Raw genomic sequence first — 19,413 nt, forward strand, 5'->3', positions numbered from 1 at the left:
GAGCTCCCAGTCGGCTTCATGGTTTCATAATAACACTTCACAGAGCTTGGGGTTAGCGGGCGGATTGGTGATCAGGAAGATCAGGAAAAGTATATATTGTTAGGAGGACAAGGGAATAGATTTTTTATGTTGATTTGTATATGACTGTCACTACTGTTTGTAAATAGATTAGACGCTACTTAAGATCGAAATTAACATGTACTGTGGATATCACATCATGCTGATGCCGCCGTCGCCTCTTTGACAGTGAAAGCAATAGCGATAGCACGAAGCAAGGGCTGCTGAACAGGCGTGGACGAAGGACGCTGGATACTTGATCACTATTGCCTTATCCGCCGTTCATGCGATGAAGTGCACTCTACATCGATGACTTTCATGAATCATAAACTAGAGCATGACTCAGCAAATTGCTTCCCTTTGCTTTCACTTGACTGTGATGACTTCTGCTGAGACAACCGGCTACGTGTCTCGAAGCATGTGAGCAGCTGATCATGCATGCAGCAATGAGATATCGAGTTGGATTCAGGATCAGGATGATAAATAGTCGCGTCTCTTTGACCCTTATTCGTTTATTTTCCCCTTTCCCCATAATTCCATAATTTACACTTGACGCTGATACCACCCCCACTCGTACGATTCATTAGATTATCGTTGTTCTCATTCGACTTTTCCTCTTGCCAGATGTCCATCAGAATAACACTATTCACATCTTTACTTCGCAGATCATCCTCTTCTTCACTGCAGTCCAACCTCAGAAGAACGCCATTCAGCCAAACCAGCAGAATGGTAAGTTTCCTAACCACATTAATTAGCTCGGCTTATTCAACCATTCAACCGATACTGACACCTGACACCCATCAGTCCACCCAATCAGTGTACATCGTCTCAGCCTCTCGAACGCCCGTAGGAGCCAAAGACGGGTCCCTCGCGACTCTCACTGCACCCCAACTGGGTGTTGTAGCCGTCAAGCATGCGCTAGAGAAGGCCGGCGTCGCTCCTGAAAAGGTCGAGGAAGTATACCTGGGGAATGTAGTTCAAGCTGGAGTGGGTCAGTCGCCTGCTAGACAAGTAGTCATTGCTGCTGGGTGAGTCAACTTTTGCTCCAGCGATACGGAATGATTATCCTCTGTATCGTCAACATGACCTCACCTTTTGCTCGTTGCCTGTTGAAAAGACTGAATAATGCTTGCCAATGCTAGAGCTATTGCTAACTCAACATATAAATCGTTGTCTTCCTTAGTATCCCCGAATCCACCGACGCTACTACCATCAACAAGGTCTGTGCGTCAGGTATGAAAGCTATCATGCTTGCCAGTCAAAATATCCAGTTGGGACAGAGAGGTATCATGGTAGCGGGTGGTATGGAGAGCATGTCCCAAGCTCCGTGAGTCTGATAACCGTCGCAGAGCTGGGCACAGTCAATGAAATTGCAGCTGATCAAGCGACTCTGTATTTCGCCTCCTTCTGTTCTATTAATACGCTGTCCACTTTACCCTGCAACCTACACCATCTCACCCAATACCGATACACGACAACTTGATCTTCGCAAACAGCTTCCTCGTTCCCCGACACCCACCAGGATTCGGCCACTTCGAGACCAAAGACTCGCTCGTTGTCGACGGTCTCTTCGACGTGTACAATAAAGTTCCCATGGGTAACTGCGCCGACGCCACTGCTCAGAAACACCAAATCACAAGGGAAGACCAAGACGACCACTGTCTCTCGTCATACACTCGTGCCGAGGAATCATGGGCCAAAGGACTGTTCGACGACGAGATCGCCCCTGTTACGGTTAAAACTAGAAAGGGTGATATCGTGGTTAAGGAGGACGAGGATTATAAGAAATTGCTCAAGGAGAAATTCAGATCGATCAGACCGGTCTTCACAAAGGACGGTACTGTGACCGCTGCCAATGCTTCGTCATTGAACGACGGTGCTTCGGCGGTAGTCTTGGCTTCCGGCGATGTGGTAGAGAAGGAAGGTTTGAAACCCCTTGCTAAGATTTTAGGTGAGTTGCATCGATACGTACTTTACCTACCCGAGACGAAAAGAGCTCCGAAACATTCACATGCTCGCTCTAAGCGAATCGGTGATTGGTGTATGAACCTCCCGCTAACATATCATTTGTCAATTGCTACAGGCTACGCCGATGCCGCTTGTGCACCTATAGATTTCCCAACCGCCCCGACTCTCGCCGTACCCCTCGCATTGAAGAACGCGGGCGTGTCAAAAGAAGACATCGCATTATGGGAATTCAACGAAGCGTTCTCAGTGGTGGCTTGTGCGGCTGAGAAAGTCTTGGGATTAGATAGGAGCATCATCAACGTCAAAGGTGGTGCGGTCGCTTTGGGTCACGTGAGTATCAAAGAGCAATCTCTCCCCTCGTAGTATCACCGCACATTGCCCTCTCATTGGTCTGCCTCACGAGTGAATGACGACAGAGCTTTAGCTGACGCTGACTTTGATTTGATCGATGTAAACAGCCCATCGGTTCATCAGGTTGTAGAATCGTAGTCACTCTTGCACACGCTTTGAAGAAGGGCGAAAAGGGTGTAGCTGCTATCTGTAACGGTGGAGGTGCCGCTTCTGCCATCGTCATTGAGAGATTGTAGTCGGAGACGGAGACTCATGAAGTGTATATTTGGTGCTTGGGCAGCTTAGCTTGATGATCTGTCTCACATGCATAAAAGTGACATGATTCGGCTCGAGCTGGAAAAGTTGACTCGCACTTTCGCTTGGGAGCATTACGTATTGTCAAAACCTAGGTCGATCAAGAAATTCATGGCAGATTACAAAGCATAAGGACATTATGATTTGCTTGCATTGCATAGCCGTTTTAACAACAATACAACGAGAGAGGTCAAGAGGACCTCGGGGAATTAACGTCAAGTTCATGGAGTTTGGCCCCCTACAAGATACGAAGTAGATTGTCATACCAACCAAATTGAACCAGATCAAAACAGACTGACTGACTGACCGGACCGTAAACCCTCAAAACTCAGTACAACGACCCTTTCATTGCCTTTTCCCCCTTATACATTACATTGAGGGTATCATCGTACACCTTCTTTACCTGTAATCCAATTCCCGACCACCGACGCTTGACCGCCCTTTCCCATCTCAGGATGTAGGATCACGGCGCGCAAGAAACGCTGCAGGCGGGGTTGACGTTGTTCCAAGAATTCTTGGGAGAATTTGGCTGTTTAATCCGTCAAGCAGTGAGGGGAAGGCAATTCGGATGAGTCAGCTTCGAAGCTCTTTATTGTCTCTACCAAAATATCTGGCATTCTTTTTCTACCAATTCGGACGCCGGATCGAACTCACAGAAATGGGCTTTCGAAGGTAATGGAGGGATAGCCTCTTTAAGCGTCTATGTATACAGACCACACGCATCGCCTCGTATCAGTCTTATTCTGATTGATGAGCCATTAGACAGTGAGACGGGGCTGGATCATTGACATACGGGATATTTCGCCTTGAGGGCGTTTCGTAGATTGACGAAATCCGTATATCGCCTCAAAATCTCGATTGTGCCTCCCTGCATCATGACACCAATGAGCAAAATCAGCTTATTTCTGACTTCCACAAATACTTGCACTGAGATGTCAAAATGGATACGAATAGACGTGACTGAGCTGAAGAGGACTGCACTCACATTTCTCAATGTAATGGTAATATCATAAACGACATACGCTCCCAGTCTCGCTACTGCTAAATCTTTCCAATCTCGTCCTCCTACGACCTTCCATCCTTTGATTACCACCTGTTTCGCAAAGACCTCTTGTGCCGATGCATCGATTCCCATTTGTATGCCAGAGCCAGTACTGATGCTGCTACCTGGATACGAGGGAGGTAACTCGTCGTGAATCTCTACTATCCCAGGAGAAGATAATGGTGATACAGTACGCTTCTTCTTCTCTTTTTCTGCTTGATGCATCTTGACTAGATCCCTCAATCCTAGAATAGGCTTGGTAGATCCCCCATCTGGACCTGATTTGAAATTTGACTTCGAGTCCGCAGAAGAGACGACAGTCGGAACATTGGCTAGATGGTCGAAAGTCTCTTCGTCCGATGTCAAAGACGAGTCGGATCCACCTGGAGAAGGGGGTATGAGTATCAACGAGGACTGGAGACCATCCTCATGATCATCGTTGACGTTCTCATGGCCAGTCCCGTCATTGTCAATCAAGCCCGACGGGGATCTCGGCCGTTCTGCATCGTCTGGCTGGTCCTGATGATCGAGTCTGAGAATGGATAACGAAGGCGGAGAAGAGGTCATCGCATATTGGTTGAACCGGTATTGGACGTTCGTGCAGCCTATCCAGTTGACATGGTACGAGGTGATTGGCTACGATGATATTCTGACCAGGTGCGACCTCCAATATTAAGTGGTTGTGATCTCACTCTATGCTTCGTTGGCGAGTCAATCTCTCCAAGTCGAGTCACACTAGCAGACATCTCACTAACTCGCTCGCGCACTCACTCATCCGGGCCGAACACCAGAGGAACACCTTTGACCTTTGATCGTCATCCAATAAAGTCATGACATCATCACCTTTTTCCTGTCTCCAATTGATTGATCCCGTTCTCGCTCTTCCTACTTGGAAAGTTCGACGATCGATGCTTTTCAGATGCTTCAACACCGTTAGTCCGTTGGTCTACCTCGTAAGAAACGTCGGTACAGCAAAGCAGACACCGTTTCAGACCGAAAACCAGAGACAGACACTTCACTCGCATTAACGAACTTCGATATTGACCGCACAGGCAGACGCTCGGTAATATGGTATTCGGTTTCGGTTCCTCCTCTTCTTCCGCCTCTTCATCTTCTTCGTCAGCGTCATCGTCATCACCGACCCAAGATGGACTAGGCCCCGAACGACCAGCTCCGACGAGAGAAGAACGGAAAGCATGTTGGACTTCGCGAGATATCTATTTCGGGTGTTTGGATAAGAATCACGTCATACAAGCTGGTGATGAGATACAGCCTGATCCCAAAGGTAATGGTATTGGGGTCTCAAAAGTCTGCGGGAGGGAGAGAGAGGGGTATGAGAAGGATTGTGGGAAAGCATGGGTAAGTCTAATCTAGTCTGGCTAAAAGTATTGTCCATGTGCCCGGACATCTCTTTTATATATTGCACCGTCCACCATCGATTTCGATCGGGATTTCTTGTCCCCTTGTACAGCAGTGAGGGTGTCGGGCGTTACAAGCGCGTCAAATCGATGTGTCCAACATCGATCATTGGCAAATCGATGTATTTTGATGAAGTGTCACCATGAGCGCTAACGAACGTATCAAAGCTGACTGCTCATCATTGGCACGCTTCCACAGATCGATTACTTCAATAAAAGACGAACTCTCGAACTCCGCCGTCAAGCTACGATCGACGCAGCTGAGAAAAGTGGGAATAGGGATAAAGCGGACGCTTGGAGGAGTGTCAGTGGGGGAGGATCGAGTGGACGTTGATGATGGTCTGAATGTCTATGGGGGGTTGAGGAGATGGTGATATTCCGGATACCAACCGACGTAGCATTTCTAACACGACACAATGATATGATAGTCACCCTTCATTCCTATGTACAACGCGATAGCACTATTAGTTTACCGCATTTGCGGATGCAATGAGTGAAAACTCAAGCTTAATTGCCAGGAAACTTTTAGCTCAGATCTCACTTGACCTCGAGGGACAACTTAGACAATTCACCTCTCCTGACAAGTGAGAAAATCCAATCTGATGATCGATACATGCTACACTACGATTTCATTCAACATGACTAACTATCTGCCCATCTAAGAACTTTGGTCATTCACCACACTCCTTAATCCACACCGTTTTAAGCGTTGATATCTTGCAACAAGACGGATCTGTATCTGACCGTATTATCCTCGACCGCCTTGATGGCCTTTGCCGCCTCCTTCATCGGCAAGATATTGACCCACGGCTTGACCTTTTTGTCCACTGCGAGCTGGAGCATCTGCTTGACTTCTCCCTTGTTTCCCAAGTGACTCGACGCTAGCGCAGCCGCGTTCCCAGAGAGGGTTTGCGAAGTCACATTGGACAATCCCTCTTCAGGCATACCCACAAAGACGAGCTTCTTCTCGACGTCCAAGGTAGACAATAATTCGTCGAGGGGGAGTTTAGAGGAAGAGGCAGTGACGATGATCAGGTCGAATTCGAATTGCAGGTCTTTGTGGAATCCCTCGGTAGTAGCGATGAATCGCTTGGCACCCATCTTGAGGGCATCTTCCTTCTTAGCGTCGGATCGCGAGAACACGGTCACCTCAGCTCCGAGAGCGGTACCGAATAAGACGGCGTAATGACCAAGACCACCAAGTCCGACTACTCCGACCTTCTTGCCGGGTCCAGCACCGTTTCGGACCAAAGGAGAGAAGACGGTAAGACCACCACAGAGCCTGGCGGGTACAATGGAAGAAGTCAGCAAATCCGTGATTTTGCGGGAATAAGAACATGCGACAAAGATAGGGCTGACAGGAACATCGACTCACATAGAAGCAGCATCGGTGGACTCAAGAGCATCAGGGATAGGAAAGACGAATCGTTCCTGGGCTCTGACGTGGGTAGAGTAACCTCCTTGGTGTTCCTGGTTGTCGTACCCTAGTGTAATCAGATACATCAAGTCAGTCCACCTGAGAATGCACACGATCGGTGTGATTTAGGGCGATAACTCACAAAGGGTGTTGTATCCGTGAACAGGTTGTCTGCAGTATTGTTCTGCAGTACGTCAAATCGGAAATCAGATTTTCCCGTCAGCCCAGGGCGTTTGTCGCACAGAAAGAAGGGCTGATCATGATCGTGCTCGGACTCACCATTCGGACCCTTGCATGATTTGCATTCACCACACGATCCAACTTGGGCACCAACACCGACACGTTGACCAACTTTGAATTCGGTCACAGCGGAACCGACTTCGACGACTTTACCGATGACTTCGTGGCCCGTGACGACGAACTTGGTCTCCCATGGTCCCCATCCTCCAGAGATGGTGTGGTGGTCCTGGTAACAATAACAGAGATCAGCATGCGTTCGTTCGCCCTCTTGCACAGATTCTAGCAAAACACAGATCGGTCCGATTCCGTTCCTTGAATGCGGAAATCGCATCCTGAAACTTGCCAACCAGAACGACGTCGATTGCGAATGTGATTGTGAGGATGATCCAAGGTATGCGACTTGGGACCATGCAGGACAAAGTAAAGGGCTAGGGTGAACTCCACTTACAGATCCACAGACACCACAGCACTCAACGGCGACAGTAACCCGATTATCCTCCAAAGGCTCAAGTTCGTATTTTGTAAGTTCAAAGTTCTGCGCAGTTCGATCTTATCAGCCAACATGAATTCCTTAATCACGCTCGCCTTTCGCCATCGCACGATATCTCCGGGATCGAGATGAGACTCACCAAGTAATCTTTTTGATCCTTGATAGCGTAACCTACATCATTGGATCATAGATTAGATTAGCGTGCCATCCCACATCCCACATCTCACATTTCACATGATATCAAAGTGGCAAGGCTAGGTATAAGTATCTATCGGGTACTCTTTCGACACCGATCATCGAACTTCCTTAACTATCGATCTCTTGACAGACTAGCGCTGTTGCGTTGTTGAACTCGAAACTCGGGAAGCACGAAATGAGGACTTACCGGTAGCGTGAGTGATAGTCATTTTGCCTTGCGTATTTGTTACTCAATTAGTGGGTTTGATATAGATATAGATATAGATAAAATGGATTTGATTATCGTGCTTTGCTTCAAGAAGAGAATAGATAGTCAAAAGATAAAAGCATCGAACTTTTCTTTTCTCTGGTTTCGCAACTTTGCAACATTCTTTCTGCCGCTCCAACTCCATCGACCTCATTCAGCCATCGTACCCCTACGATTGACTCTGGCTCGCGTCCCGACGTCACTCCCACTTCTCACTGTACAATTTAATCGCAGGGAAAACCCCTACTTAATGTCGGTAATCGGCCCGAAGATGCTCCGGCCCGGCGTTCAGAGTCTCAGACCCTGCATCTTGGAAGCGGCATTCCGCGTGGAGGTTAGTCAGTTAGGCTGACATCGGCTGGATATTCGGGAGATATCTTGATAAGGTGGATGGGTGGATGGGTGGATGTGAGATTGCATATGAGTTCTACGAGTGTGTCACATTATTGATATTGCAGAAAAGTTGAGAGTCGAGATGATTTGGGCGGAGACAACTTATAAATTCTCGCACCATTGGGAAAATGCCTGAGGCAAGCGAAATCAACTTCGCAAGGTCACACAGGCAGGCAAGATTCATTCTGGAAGTCGGAGACAAGATACATCAATTCGGATCGATGTTCGGATGGAATCTACTCTTATTTATGTGCGGCTCTGCGATCTGCATAGTCGTTTCTACTCAGATACGATCCTTCCGAAAGTCACTTTCGCGAGCTTCCTGGGTGTCTTTTCTCGGCTGATCAGCAATAACATCACAATTCCCATCCAATAGGATCAAGGTCTCGCCTCTTCTCATATATGACTTGCGAAGGCTTCCAACCGTCTTTCTGTAATTTCCTGGAAGTCTCTTCTACACCCCTAAAGACTCTCAAGAAATTTCCGCCCGCAAGGAGAGACAGTTCGTGCTCTGTCCATCCTCGCTTGATGAGCTCGGCAAACTGTGACGCGAAAATGAGACGATCAGTCATAATGAGAGATGAACCCTTTCTCTCCTCATTAGAGAGGCAGCAGAGACGGATGACGATTGCGATAGGGCTAGGTGGATTTCTTTTCGTGGTCGTCGTGAAGGACAACGCTACTCACCAGATAAGGATATTTAGACACGTCTTCTAGACCTTTCGGTGTACTTTCAATACCATCATAATCCGAACCGATTCCCACGCTATGTCGTGCAGCTGCATCAGCTGTATCCAGACGTTGTGAAGGAGGGGGTCAAAACGACGAGAATAGCTCACTGGTGTTTACCGGTCTTCTCGACGATATACTCAATCTCATCTGCGATATATGCTACGTCCACTTCTTCAGGCTTGGAAGAGGCGAAGACGGGGAAGAAGCTATGTCCAGTAGAGATTCCGACTTAGCTAGCCTCCTCACGATGGTGTGGAGCGGAAACTTGGGACTCACTTGACCATGACTACACCGTCGACTTGGTGCTTACCTCGCCCGATCTTAGCTAAGATTTCGTCTGGAACATTTCTAGACATGTTGTTGAAATGTCGTGCGGCGGAATGCGAGAGCATAATTGGTGATCTTGTGAGGGCTCTAAAGTCGATACATGAAACTCAATGATACGCTTTGTATCGCCTTCTGAGGAAGAGGATCGCGCCTGATCAGAGGACCACTTACAGAGCTTGTAATGCGGTTTTGTCGGAAACATGGCTCAGATCAACGATCACTCCTAGACGGTTCATCTCCGGTATGAGAGATCGACCGAATTTGCTGCAGTGCAAGAATATCAGTTCAGCTCATGCTGTTGATGTCACAGAATGACGCTTGTCAAGAGTCGAGATGTATTGTACTCACGATAGACCGCCCCACCTTTCTTCGACACCTTCAAATATTCCCGCAGAATCGGCGAAGGCGTTGTTGCAGCTGTGCGTGAGGGTCATATATCTTACACCGAGTTTGTGGTAGGTTCGGAGTACTAAACGATATCATCAGTGTGCATGACTTATGCTGCTGCTGAGTGATGACCTCATTTCATGGCTGTCACTGGCTGTGACAGCAGAGGTTTAGCAGACATACCAGCAAGAGAGTTGCCTAGCATATGACCACTATGAAAAAGAATGGTATCAGTCGTGCTTCTCGAGGAACCAGAGCCGAAGCCGAAGCCAAAAGCCGAGACTGACCCTTCAAGTCCGAACATACTGGCGACTTTACCTTCCTTAATAGCGACTTCCACTTGGTCAGAAGTGGCTGCGAACGCAAAGGTGTCCGAGTATTTCTCGATCAGGTTGAACGATACGTCAATTTGCTCGAGCGTATCTAAGATAGAGAATTACAAGTCAGTCTCAGGCAATCATTGATCTAATTATTGTTTATACGAAGTGCCCAGTCCGATGCAGCCCGAATCGTTCAGTAGAAGATGTCAAGTATAAGAGAAAGACAATGGATGGACTCACCTCGGACTTGGAAAGTCGGATTCAAGAAATCCTGTCCATTATCGTCTCGGCATTCCACGAAGCTGTACCAATTGTCACAATTCATCTGATCAGCGTACCTTTCGATCTTTATCTTTCAAAAGCCTGCTTGCAAGACCAGGAAGCAGGGCAATGGAAGCAGGGGTGGATACTCACATTGACCAAAAGAATGCGCCTAGGGAGCCTTCTCTGATTCTAGGTATATCCACATGGCCTTTCTATACCACGTAAACCCAGATTCGGAGCATTAGCTACAGCACTGTTGTCGAAGAAATACAAGTTCGTTCGCGAAGATAGAGCTTTTCAGGGAGAAGTAGAGTGAATAGCTGAGACGTACGCAAGACTTACAGTAGGTTTGTTCAGATCAAAAGCAGATATGTTATTTCCATAGAACGCTCTTGCGAACTCGGGTAAATCAATATGCCCGTCTATGACTGGAGACCTGTACCGGCTCGTCATCAACTTGCCTCCCATTCACACTACTTCAAACGACTTGCTCCCTCTTGAGACGATTGAGTGCATCGTATTGTACGAACCAGACGACTTGCAGGCAGGGGTACGAAAGAGATGAATGAAATTGTGATTGGAGGCCAGACAAATGATTTCAGCTGGGCCAGAGATGAAAGCCTCACTCACCCTTTCAGATAATACCTCGCCAAACCCAGATCATCTTTCGGTAGCCCGTCACCTTTGATCGACACCCAGATGATCCCGCCGATTAGCAGGATCGGTATGAGAATAGTAGTCAGGATCAATTTTCTTTTCGTCGTTATAGGCCGGTCCAGGTCGGTCCGCTGGTGAGGCAAGAGTGGTTGAGACGACATCGCAAGTCGATTAGGTGATCTGTCAATCTAATTCAACTGCCGGGTAGAATTGGTCAGATAGCTTGGGGCTGCTTGTGGCTTTTGCTTGCTGGCTGATGGATGCAGAATACCCTCGCCAAAGAGATAGGATGATATGACTACACAAACCCTTGTCCTGCTCACATCATCATTCGTTATCTCGGATTGACAAGGACATGCACGCGAGTACAGCGGGGCACCACCCCTTTCAACTTAGTCGGCCGCGGTCAAATATTCATCATCCAGACATTAAGTGATCCCAGCACGATGCAGCCGTGGAAGATCCGGAAAATGCACATGAGATACATGAAGAGGCAAAAGGAAGGTGAAAGAAGTACATAACAACCTGCGATGCAAGTGAATGACACTCCTGTTCTGAACAATCTATATACACATTTACGGGCCTAGACCTAGATCCACCCGTTGCCCTCTATGATCCCTTTATCTGATTGAGTTGAATTACCGCTGACCTCGAATCAGTTCAGACCGATTGAAGGCCTCCAATGGATCGATTTTAGTCTATGCCGTACCACCGCACTCCCATCCATCCACTCGATCCCACTCCAAGCCTTCTGCGCCACGCTTAGTGGTCCCATCTGCTTCGTGGCGCCGAAGCCGAGTGGGACATGTACGTCCCGTGAACACCGTTAGATGTCTAAGCAAAGTCGAGCAACACTGATTAGTATCTTTACTTCAAAACTGACGGAATTCTATGGTCAGGATTAAGACGAAGGTGAGCATTTTTCACTCACCACTGTCATCATCAGATCCGTAGAACTCATCATCGTCATCCTCCAAATCACCCAATTCGGTGAAATCAACCTTGTATCTTAAGATCCCTCCGATTCCACCGAAACCCTTCACGAACTGGGAACCTTCTTGCGATTTGTTGGTGACGAATTCAAGGGTAGCACCGAACTCCTTGTATTTCTCAGCGAACCATTCGAGCAGAGGTTGAGCTTCAGCAGCCGATTCCATCTCCGTTCCAGTGGATTTATCGATGAACTTCTCTCGGTCTTTATCGCTCGGCGAAGAGAACACGATGACTTCCTCTACAATACAGTATAGATGTCAGCTCTGCGCCCATTCATTGTTTTGAGGAAACTCGGAAAGGGAATGTTGCAGATCGGAATTCCGACTTACCCCCAGCAGCGTTCCTGAGAGTGTTTCTCTGAACATCCAATTGTTCCCAAACGATCAAAGTCTCCACAGCACCCATGTCCAGAGCCTTGAGAGTATCGACGATACCGAAGCAGTATTTTCCAGTATCGAGGGCGATCTCGTCAAAGTATTTCTGGATCAGTTTCTTCTCTTGCACGAATTTAACGTTTGCCAAAGAGTCGGCAGCAAGTTCGATAGCCTAATAGCGACATCGCGTCATTTGATCAGCATGTACAATCTCGACTTGTCCGGACCCGCATGTTGCACGACCTCTAAGAGGAGAAAAGGAGAAAGGGGAGACAGATGACTCACTTGGTTGAAACCATTTTCTCCACCGTAAGAAACATCAACAATCTTGACTACTTTGGCCAATAATCGAGGATCGAAAAGATCACTTCCACTTAAATCAGTCTTCAGTTCCGCCGAACCAGCCAAGACTAAACCGGCTACATTGACTTTATCGGCAGTGATGAAATGCTGAACTGCCAATTCAGCTACCTTTCTAACGTAGTTTCGACGGGCTTCTTCTCTCAAACGCGAGAAACGCAGAGCGGATTGACCTCCTCGACCGTGCTTCTTAGGTAGATCTACAGTGAATTTGTGTACTACGTCTCGGGTGTTTCCTGATAATGTACCAAAAAGCTATTGTCGGGTTCACAATAGATCAGCTACAACCGGACAATCTGCGATATGAAGCTAACGACCGTAACTTACAGCACCATTACCATCACTGTATACCAATACATTCAAATCAGCTGATCTTCCTCACTGGCAGTCTGTACTCAAAAGTCAGGGGGAACTCACATGATGATGAAACCCCATTTAGAGTCGTTCTCCAACAACTCTTCTAATGCCTCGACGTGGAATCTACTATCACACATATACAGCGAAGTATTGATGGGTTTGAAGGGTTCCAAGGCGAAAGAAATCTTCTTCTCCTTTCCTTCATCGTTCAATACTGTTCCTACAAATACACACAATCCATTGTCGGGCACTGCAAATCATCCGATATTAGCTGATATCCAAACGTCGCAGATAACCAAATAGCTGACCTCGATTGTACAGTTTCAGCTTCTGTTGAGTGGATGTGATGGCTGACAGCACTGATAACCTAATGGATCGCAAGTGAACAAATTTAGCATCGGCCGACGGTGAATGGCTGATGGAATAGTCGTGCGACCAGCACTAACCTGTTCACACGAGACTTGATATTTGACGCGGTACCGTATTCAGTAGTCAACATTCCAGATGCTTGCGAAATTTGGGATCCTTAGGATGGTTCGCTGTCAGTCAGCGACTACAAAAAGCGGATGAAAGGAAGTTGAACCTACTTGGCGGTAAGATTAGAGTGATACATGAAGTACCTGCACCTCGAGCATTGGCAAGCATGGTAAGCAGCTTCCTATGCCTCCATATCTACATCATTGTCAGCAACGTCGCGTGCTTTCAGGACGCTCTCCAAAGCTCACTTCGATAGCTTGATCAGTCTACATCCGATATATGGCATTAGCTATTTTTCCCTTTCATGCTGCATTTGACACTACTGGCTGACCTCTTGTTCGCTCGACATTGTGTCTGGATTCTCTCTCTAAGTTTCTAGGTGATAGGATAGTTCTGATGAATTGTATGCCTTTTGTTGGGCTTTTGATAGTGTCCAGATGACTCTTGAGTCTGGTCACGGATAACAAATGTACAAATAGACGGCCGCGCACTTTGTCACTGTCACTGATGATGGTGAATGACAATGAGCCTTGGGAGGGTTTCACTTTTTTGCATGGTTAAGTGGCGGATCCGGGGTTTAGGGAAAAAAGTTGGTTATATGGGACATTCATTTAAGGATCATTGGGTTATGGCGTAATGAGCAAAGTCGAATGCTTAGAAAGCATCTTCATTCTCACTTTTATCAGATAAAGAGCGTCAGATTCAGATTCATTCAGCTTCGGGCGATCGTTCATTAGTACATACACCTCATCGACTTGGCCATCGAGACCCTCAGAGCAGAGCAGAAATAAGGTCCTCCCACCTATACTCGAAATGTCGACAAGCAATCTAGCGACAGTCACCTCGCCTGAGCACTTCAAGACCCTCCTTTCAGAGGATCTCAACAGGGTATCATGCTTGAACTTCTGGGCACCATGGGCTGAGCCTTGTCAAGCGTTCAACAAGCAAATAGAGGAAGAGTCAAAGAAGTTTCCCAAAGTCTTATTCCTCAACGTGAGTCTGCTTTCTCACAATCATTGTGGGACCTAGCACCGTGGTCTTGAAGCGGATGGTCTTCTCGCCGTTTGGTGAAACTGGAATATGCAAAGCTGATGAACTGTTCATTTCATCTAATCTCGCTGTTCTCCGTCTTCCAATCCAATGTCATCATCAAAAATCGTACCAAACTGGAAAAACTTTGGTATTACCTCGAATATCGCCTAAAATCAAATCAATCAAATGCCTCAATCTCGAACTACTCCATGATACTCTGGTACCGATGTTCGCTATATACTATTCGATTTCTGTGCGAATCCGATCTTATTGGATGAAATAGATTGAAGCAGAAGAGTTATCAGATATCTCAGAATCGTTCGACATAGAAGCCGTACCTTCATTCCTTCTCTTACGTGTGAGTCGAGTCTCCCTCTTCGAATTTCGCCTAAATCCATCTGCTATTCTGCAATATTGCGGCCTTCCTCTCATCGGGAATCCCTTCATTCGTGCTCTGTCTTGTCATTTGTAATGCACCTTCCAACACGAAAAATAGGTCCACTCTTTTCATTCTTGTTTTCCAACATCGGAAAGACCGCGGTCAACCAATACAAACCCCTTCCCTTGGACAACGCCCCTTCTTGATACGTCTCGCGTAAAGTGCCTCGACACTGTTGTATATACCTATCCTTTCATCCTCTCCTTCGTCTGCAGTGACTACATTGCAACTGCTCTTTCAAGGGAAAGGGTATTCTACGCCTTGCTTAGGCTTGGCTCGCTACACCCAAATTTACTACTATAAATGCTGTTCGGGATAGCCTGTCGGTGGCAAACCATTTCATGCTGGTCTTTGCTTACTGATTTCTCAGTCCCTTCTTGAGGGCGATTGATACACACCAAACACTAGAACATTGCTGATATAGTGATCTATTGTCTTCATTCTCATACTTCCATCGTCTCGAATTCTCGCACTGTACTGCAACGACAATGACGCCAACGGAACAACCGCCTCAATCTCCTACTTCGCCTACTACGCCTATGGATACACCTAAACCTCGCACTCCTGGTAAATCCCTTCTACCTCCCGCTCCTTCTCGATTCACTCCCCGAACGCCTCTTCAATTCCTCTCTAACTCGCCTGCCGGTTCTCAAACCTCGTCCGTCTCGACCGACAACGGCTGGGTCCTTCGCACACCTGTCTCGTCCGCTTCGTCAATGCCCGGACTGGACTCTCCACCTAAACGACCATTCACTGGTCGTGCACCCAATTCATCTCCTGCTCACGTCAAAATCGCTTCTCCTCAATACGCTTCTCCCAATTCTTCCTTCTCCTCCGCTGGCATCGCTACGCCAAACTCATCAATAATCCGTAAACCCCATATGCCCTCGCCCTTGGACAAACTGGATTACCTTCATTCTATCCCGCCTTCTCCACCAATTTACGATCCGTCGCAACTGCTGGTTTTGCCACCTGCGCCAAACCCCGATATTGGAATTCAACATCCAATTGCGTCACCCTTTGTCAACCTCTCGCCTTCGCCTCGCCTTTCAAAACCCGGCTATGGGGGTGGATTGACCGGATTGTCGCCTTCACCTCGACGTCGGACTTCTAACTTGGGCGCTCGTCGCGGATCCATTCTGGCTGTCGGAATCGAAACCGGACTCGAACACGATAACAATGACTATGTTGTCGATGTCAACGACGTACAATGCGATTCCGCTTCTCAATCTCGCGGGGACGAACATCCCATTTCACGCGTTCCTTCGCCACTACATTCTCCTCGCGTATAACACATTGTCAATGGACTATGGTCTCTTATCCATTCCGTCATTTGCTAATACATGCGCGTTGCATTGTATTGTAACAATCGATCATACCTTGTTTACACTGTACGATACTTGTGACCTTCCTTCGTAATACTTGTGGTGTTTGTGATTATAGGGTCATACCTTATTAGCTAGACACTCAGGATCAGATATCTCCCTCTTACAATCACTTCTCTCCCAACATTCAGGATCTACATCCTCTTCATCAGCAGCAACAGGTGGATTAGCCACTTCGAAAGCTCAACCTCAAGCACCGCCTTCAGAACCGAAACAACGAACGGAAGAAGAGATCGTCGCTCGATGTCATGAACTGATGAACAAGCATAAAGTGGTTTTATTCATGAAGGGGAACCCGACTTCACCCAAATGTGGATTCTCAAGACAGACGGTAGGATTATTACGCGAGCAAGGCGTCGAATTTGCCTGGTTCGATATTTTCAGCGATGAGGATGTGAGGCAGACTTTGAAGAAAGTGAATGATTGGCCGAGTGAGTGTAGGAGATTGATTTTTTCCTTTCTTTCTTTGCTTGAATCGGAAATTCGCTTGTTCGTCTCGTTTTATTCGCGATCATCATCATGATGTTCATCAATATGATGCACTCTTCGGGTCTCCTCTTGACTTGGAGGTGTGTCGATTTGACAGCCTTGAATGCTGACTCGATACTTTTGCTGTATTATTAGCTTTTCCGCAGATCATCGTGCGTGGTGAACTCATAGGTGGATTAGATATTCTGAGGGAGATGATCGAGTCGGGAGAATTCCAGGAAGTATTGAATGGTGAAGATGAAGAAGATGTAGCTGAGGAGAAGTAGGAAGTACATCCATTACATTACGCGAATAATCGTCGTCGATATTCGAGCGCTGTCGTGAATTCAATGGTGGCGCTGCTTAGGCTCCACAACGCGATGTCAACATACCTTATTTCGTAATAAGAACAGGATAATCATTAATCATCAACCTTGGTTTTGGTGTACATAGAGTGGTATGATATGAACTTATCCTAGCCATAGCTGAATCGAGTCCTTGAGATGTACAGGATCTACCCACACAAAAGACTGATTTTTCTATTCATTCATTATTCATCGATTACGGTGGGCATGAATGCTATGCTATATTATTCTGTGAGATGATATACTGTATATTACACTTTGTTTTAAGATGATCTATCTGAATTACCTATGTCATCCGTTGATTCAGCTATGTTCGTTCATTTTGCACAATTATTTCTGCACTATCTAGTCCTGTATCTACGTCTACGGGATCCTCATTATCGCTCGCCTGACAAGGCACATCTGCCTGGATACCACTACTACCGGTTTGCTGCTGCTGCTGCTGCAATTGCGCATTATGAGCATGTTTAGCCTTTTTCGACTCATGGTATTTCCGTTGTGGAATGACAGTTTCGAATGCTTTTCGCCAGTCGTTTTGCTGTATGTATTGCAAGAGGATATCGAATACCTATGATGCGGATTAGCATGAGCATCAGCATCGATACCATAGCCCGTTGTCTTTCCTTTGGGTGAGGAGGTCAAGGTTGGAAAGATGTGAAGACATGAAGTGCTGTATCCTTGCCATAAGGCTACACAATTTTGATGACCTGTAGGAGGGCGATGGATCACTCACCTGATTAACGGTCAATACCTTTCGAGTGGGTAGATTATCGATGAATTGGCCTATTGGGAGTCTGGCGGTGCGTATGCCCAGGAGTTCAGCTTTGTTTTGGCATAAATTCTGCAGATCACCCATAGCGTCAGCTTCAGCTTCATTTCGACTGGACACATCGAAATGGGAACTTCGTCTCTCCCACAGAAGGACTTGCGTCTAAAATTTTAGGGGAAACACGAAATGTGAATAACCTCATCGACGCACCTTATATCTATTCCTATCTACTATACCTCCAATCACATAAACCTCATCTTCACTCAGAGTAGTCAACTCCTCTTCCGCATCCGCACTGAGATATACTAATTTATGAGTTCCACTTTTTAATCCTTCTGGGAGCTTCGGTCCTGTTAAGTAATTCTCCAAATTGATCCCTTCTTTCTTCTCTTCTCCTTCTCCTGCTCGGTCTCCAATGCTGTGCCCTGCGTCTAGCGGCTCCATTGGATTTGACGAAAATGTAATGTCAGATGGCGATGACGATGACAATGCGGCGCTGAGTTCCTTCACGCCTTGATGCCACCATACACTCCGACTCCATCTGTGCCAATTCCGATCGCTCATCTTGGTCCATAATCTAGGTGAAGCACTGGGCGAGAAACTCGTATGTATAATCGATTTGATGGGTTTGGTGACAGTTCGATTGGAGGAATAACAATAGGCGATTTGGGAAGTCATCGAGCTGATTTCCTGTACATCCATTCCATCCCGTCAGTATATTTCCTGATTGTTTCCTTCTGACTCTGGTGATTGCTTGGAGGAGCTCATCAGACGGTGAGATCTCCACTCGAGAGCCAGTATATAAGTTGATAATCTCACTCACCTGCTCATTCATCAGATCATCAAATCCCAAATCCAGAACCACACCTCCACTCCAGCTTTCCCCGTCATTCAGCGTGCCATTGTCGAACTTGCGCTTAGACGCCTTGCGGTCCCTTTCCAGCTGTTTACGCTTCTCGTATATCGCCTTGTCCTCTTCGGTGAGCGTTCCCTCGGCGTATCCCTTCGATAAGGCCGATTGTCGTTCGCGCCGACGGGCTTTCTCTGCTGCTCGTTTCAGAGGTTTGAGCTCTTCCATACGGGCCTGTACCGACATCAATAATAGCACAATGAGCACCGACAGTGAGATTCACGAGTCGCATTGAAGCTCAAGTAAGATTATGAGACTCACCTGCTTAGCAGCTCGTTTCATAGCATTCTTACTCATCCCTTCTGGTCGGTCATTAGCTGTGACAGCTGGAATAGTCGATGGTCCGGCTTGAGATGTGACGTCCTCGTCGTGGACATTCATCAGAGCTTCTTCGTCCATCTTCGTGTCCTCTTCTTGGTAGTTTGATGTTCGTACTCTGTGCTCTATGGCCTATGGTATAATCTTGTATGCTGATCTTTCGGACTATGAATGATAATGGTGCTTTCGGGATGACCCAAAAAAGTTGAAATGTCGGATGTAGGGCAGCTGGCAGGCTAGGTCCGTGCGATCACACACTTATGCTGACGTAATAACGCGGGTCAAGTCCGATCATCATCAGCGTTAGGAGTAGACTAAGTGTGGGGGAGGACTGTTCGAGGTCGCCTATATATACTTTCCTCCA

General features: G+C 47.0%; 8 protein-coding genes across 8 annotated transcripts; 3 read left to right on the forward strand and 5 right to left on the reverse strand.

Annotated features, from left to right (window-relative positions):
- Positions 1 to 783: 783 nt before the first annotated feature.
- On the forward strand, positions 784 to 2,612 carry I303_103062 (uncharacterized protein; the record flags this gene model as incomplete). Its single annotated transcript, XM_018406407.1, has 5 exons — positions 784 to 1,085; positions 1,241 to 1,384; positions 1,554 to 2,008; positions 2,141 to 2,355; positions 2,484 to 2,612. 5 exons carry the CDS (start codon positions 784 to 786, stop codon positions 2,610 to 2,612), a joined length of 1,245 nt encoding a protein of 414 aa, XP_018264901.1.
- Positions 2,613 to 3,053: 441 nt separating this feature from the next.
- On the reverse strand, positions 3,054 to 4,279 carry I303_103063 (uncharacterized protein; the record flags this gene model as incomplete). The annotated part of the gene is made up of 4 exons (XM_018406408.1): positions 3,054 to 3,199; positions 3,325 to 3,370; positions 3,464 to 3,538; positions 3,656 to 4,279. The coding sequence occupies 4 exons, from the start codon at positions 4,277 to 4,279 to the stop codon at positions 3,054 to 3,056; spliced, it is 891 nt and encodes a 296-aa protein (XP_018264902.1).
- A 501-nt stretch (positions 4,280 to 4,780) lies between these two features.
- Positions 4,781 to 5,464, forward strand: I303_103064 (uncharacterized protein; the record flags this gene model as incomplete). Its single annotated transcript, XM_018406409.1, has 2 exons — positions 4,781 to 5,071; positions 5,330 to 5,464. The coding sequence occupies 2 exons, from the start codon at positions 4,781 to 4,783 to the stop codon at positions 5,462 to 5,464; spliced, it is 426 nt and encodes a 141-aa protein (XP_018264903.1).
- Positions 5,465 to 5,832: 368 nt separating this feature from the next.
- On the reverse strand, positions 5,833 to 7,684 carry I303_103065 (uncharacterized protein; the record flags this gene model as incomplete). The annotated part of the gene is made up of 7 exons (XM_018406410.1): positions 5,833 to 6,412; positions 6,506 to 6,614; positions 6,690 to 6,731; positions 6,827 to 7,013; positions 7,236 to 7,322; positions 7,417 to 7,448; positions 7,663 to 7,684. The coding sequence occupies 7 exons, from the start codon at positions 7,682 to 7,684 to the stop codon at positions 5,833 to 5,835; spliced, it is 1,059 nt and encodes a 352-aa protein (XP_018264904.1).
- A 787-nt stretch (positions 7,685 to 8,471) lies between these two features.
- I303_103066 (uncharacterized protein) lies at positions 8,472 to 10,963 on the reverse strand (the record flags this gene model as incomplete). Its single annotated transcript, XM_018406411.1, has 12 exons — positions 8,472 to 8,657; positions 8,803 to 8,881; positions 8,955 to 9,053; positions 9,124 to 9,261; positions 9,346 to 9,438; positions 9,523 to 9,643; positions 9,745 to 9,773; positions 9,849 to 9,984; positions 10,122 to 10,183; positions 10,296 to 10,357; positions 10,488 to 10,581; positions 10,776 to 10,963. The coding sequence occupies 12 exons, from the start codon at positions 10,961 to 10,963 to the stop codon at positions 8,472 to 8,474; spliced, it is 1,287 nt and encodes a 428-aa protein (XP_018264905.1).
- A 762-nt stretch (positions 10,964 to 11,725) lies between these two features.
- I303_103067 (peptide chain release factor 1, archaeal and eukaryotic forms) lies at positions 11,726 to 13,712 on the reverse strand (the record flags this gene model as incomplete). Its single annotated transcript, XM_018406412.1, has 10 exons — positions 11,726 to 12,033; positions 12,125 to 12,341; positions 12,455 to 12,784; positions 12,857 to 12,872; positions 12,947 to 13,136; positions 13,195 to 13,253; positions 13,333 to 13,411; positions 13,474 to 13,558; positions 13,612 to 13,629; positions 13,695 to 13,712. The coding sequence occupies 10 exons, from the start codon at positions 13,710 to 13,712 to the stop codon at positions 11,726 to 11,728; spliced, it is 1,320 nt and encodes a 439-aa protein (XP_018264906.1).
- A 464-nt stretch (positions 13,713 to 14,176) lies between these two features.
- On the forward strand, positions 14,177 to 16,974 carry I303_103068 (Grx4 family monothiol glutaredoxin; the record flags this gene model as incomplete). The annotated part of the gene is made up of 4 exons (XM_018406413.1): positions 14,177 to 14,356; positions 14,679 to 14,753; positions 16,278 to 16,650; positions 16,844 to 16,974. The coding sequence occupies 4 exons, from the start codon at positions 14,177 to 14,179 to the stop codon at positions 16,972 to 16,974; spliced, it is 759 nt and encodes a 252-aa protein (XP_018264907.1).
- A 385-nt stretch (positions 16,975 to 17,359) lies between these two features.
- Positions 17,360 to 19,130, reverse strand: I303_103069 (uncharacterized protein; the record flags this gene model as incomplete). Its single annotated transcript, XM_018406414.1, has 5 exons — positions 17,360 to 17,620; positions 17,786 to 17,893; positions 18,032 to 18,511; positions 18,645 to 18,905; positions 18,993 to 19,130. The coding sequence occupies 5 exons, from the start codon at positions 19,128 to 19,130 to the stop codon at positions 17,360 to 17,362; spliced, it is 1,248 nt and encodes a 415-aa protein (XP_018264908.1).
- Positions 19,131 to 19,413: the final 283 nt, after the last annotated feature.

The sequence above is a fragment of the Kwoniella dejecticola genome, chromosome 3, assembly GCF_000512565.2.
Source record: "Kwoniella dejecticola CBS 10117 chromosome 3, complete sequence".
NCBI classification, from domain to species: domain Eukaryota; kingdom Fungi; phylum Basidiomycota; class Tremellomycetes; order Tremellales; family Cryptococcaceae; genus Kwoniella; species Kwoniella dejecticola.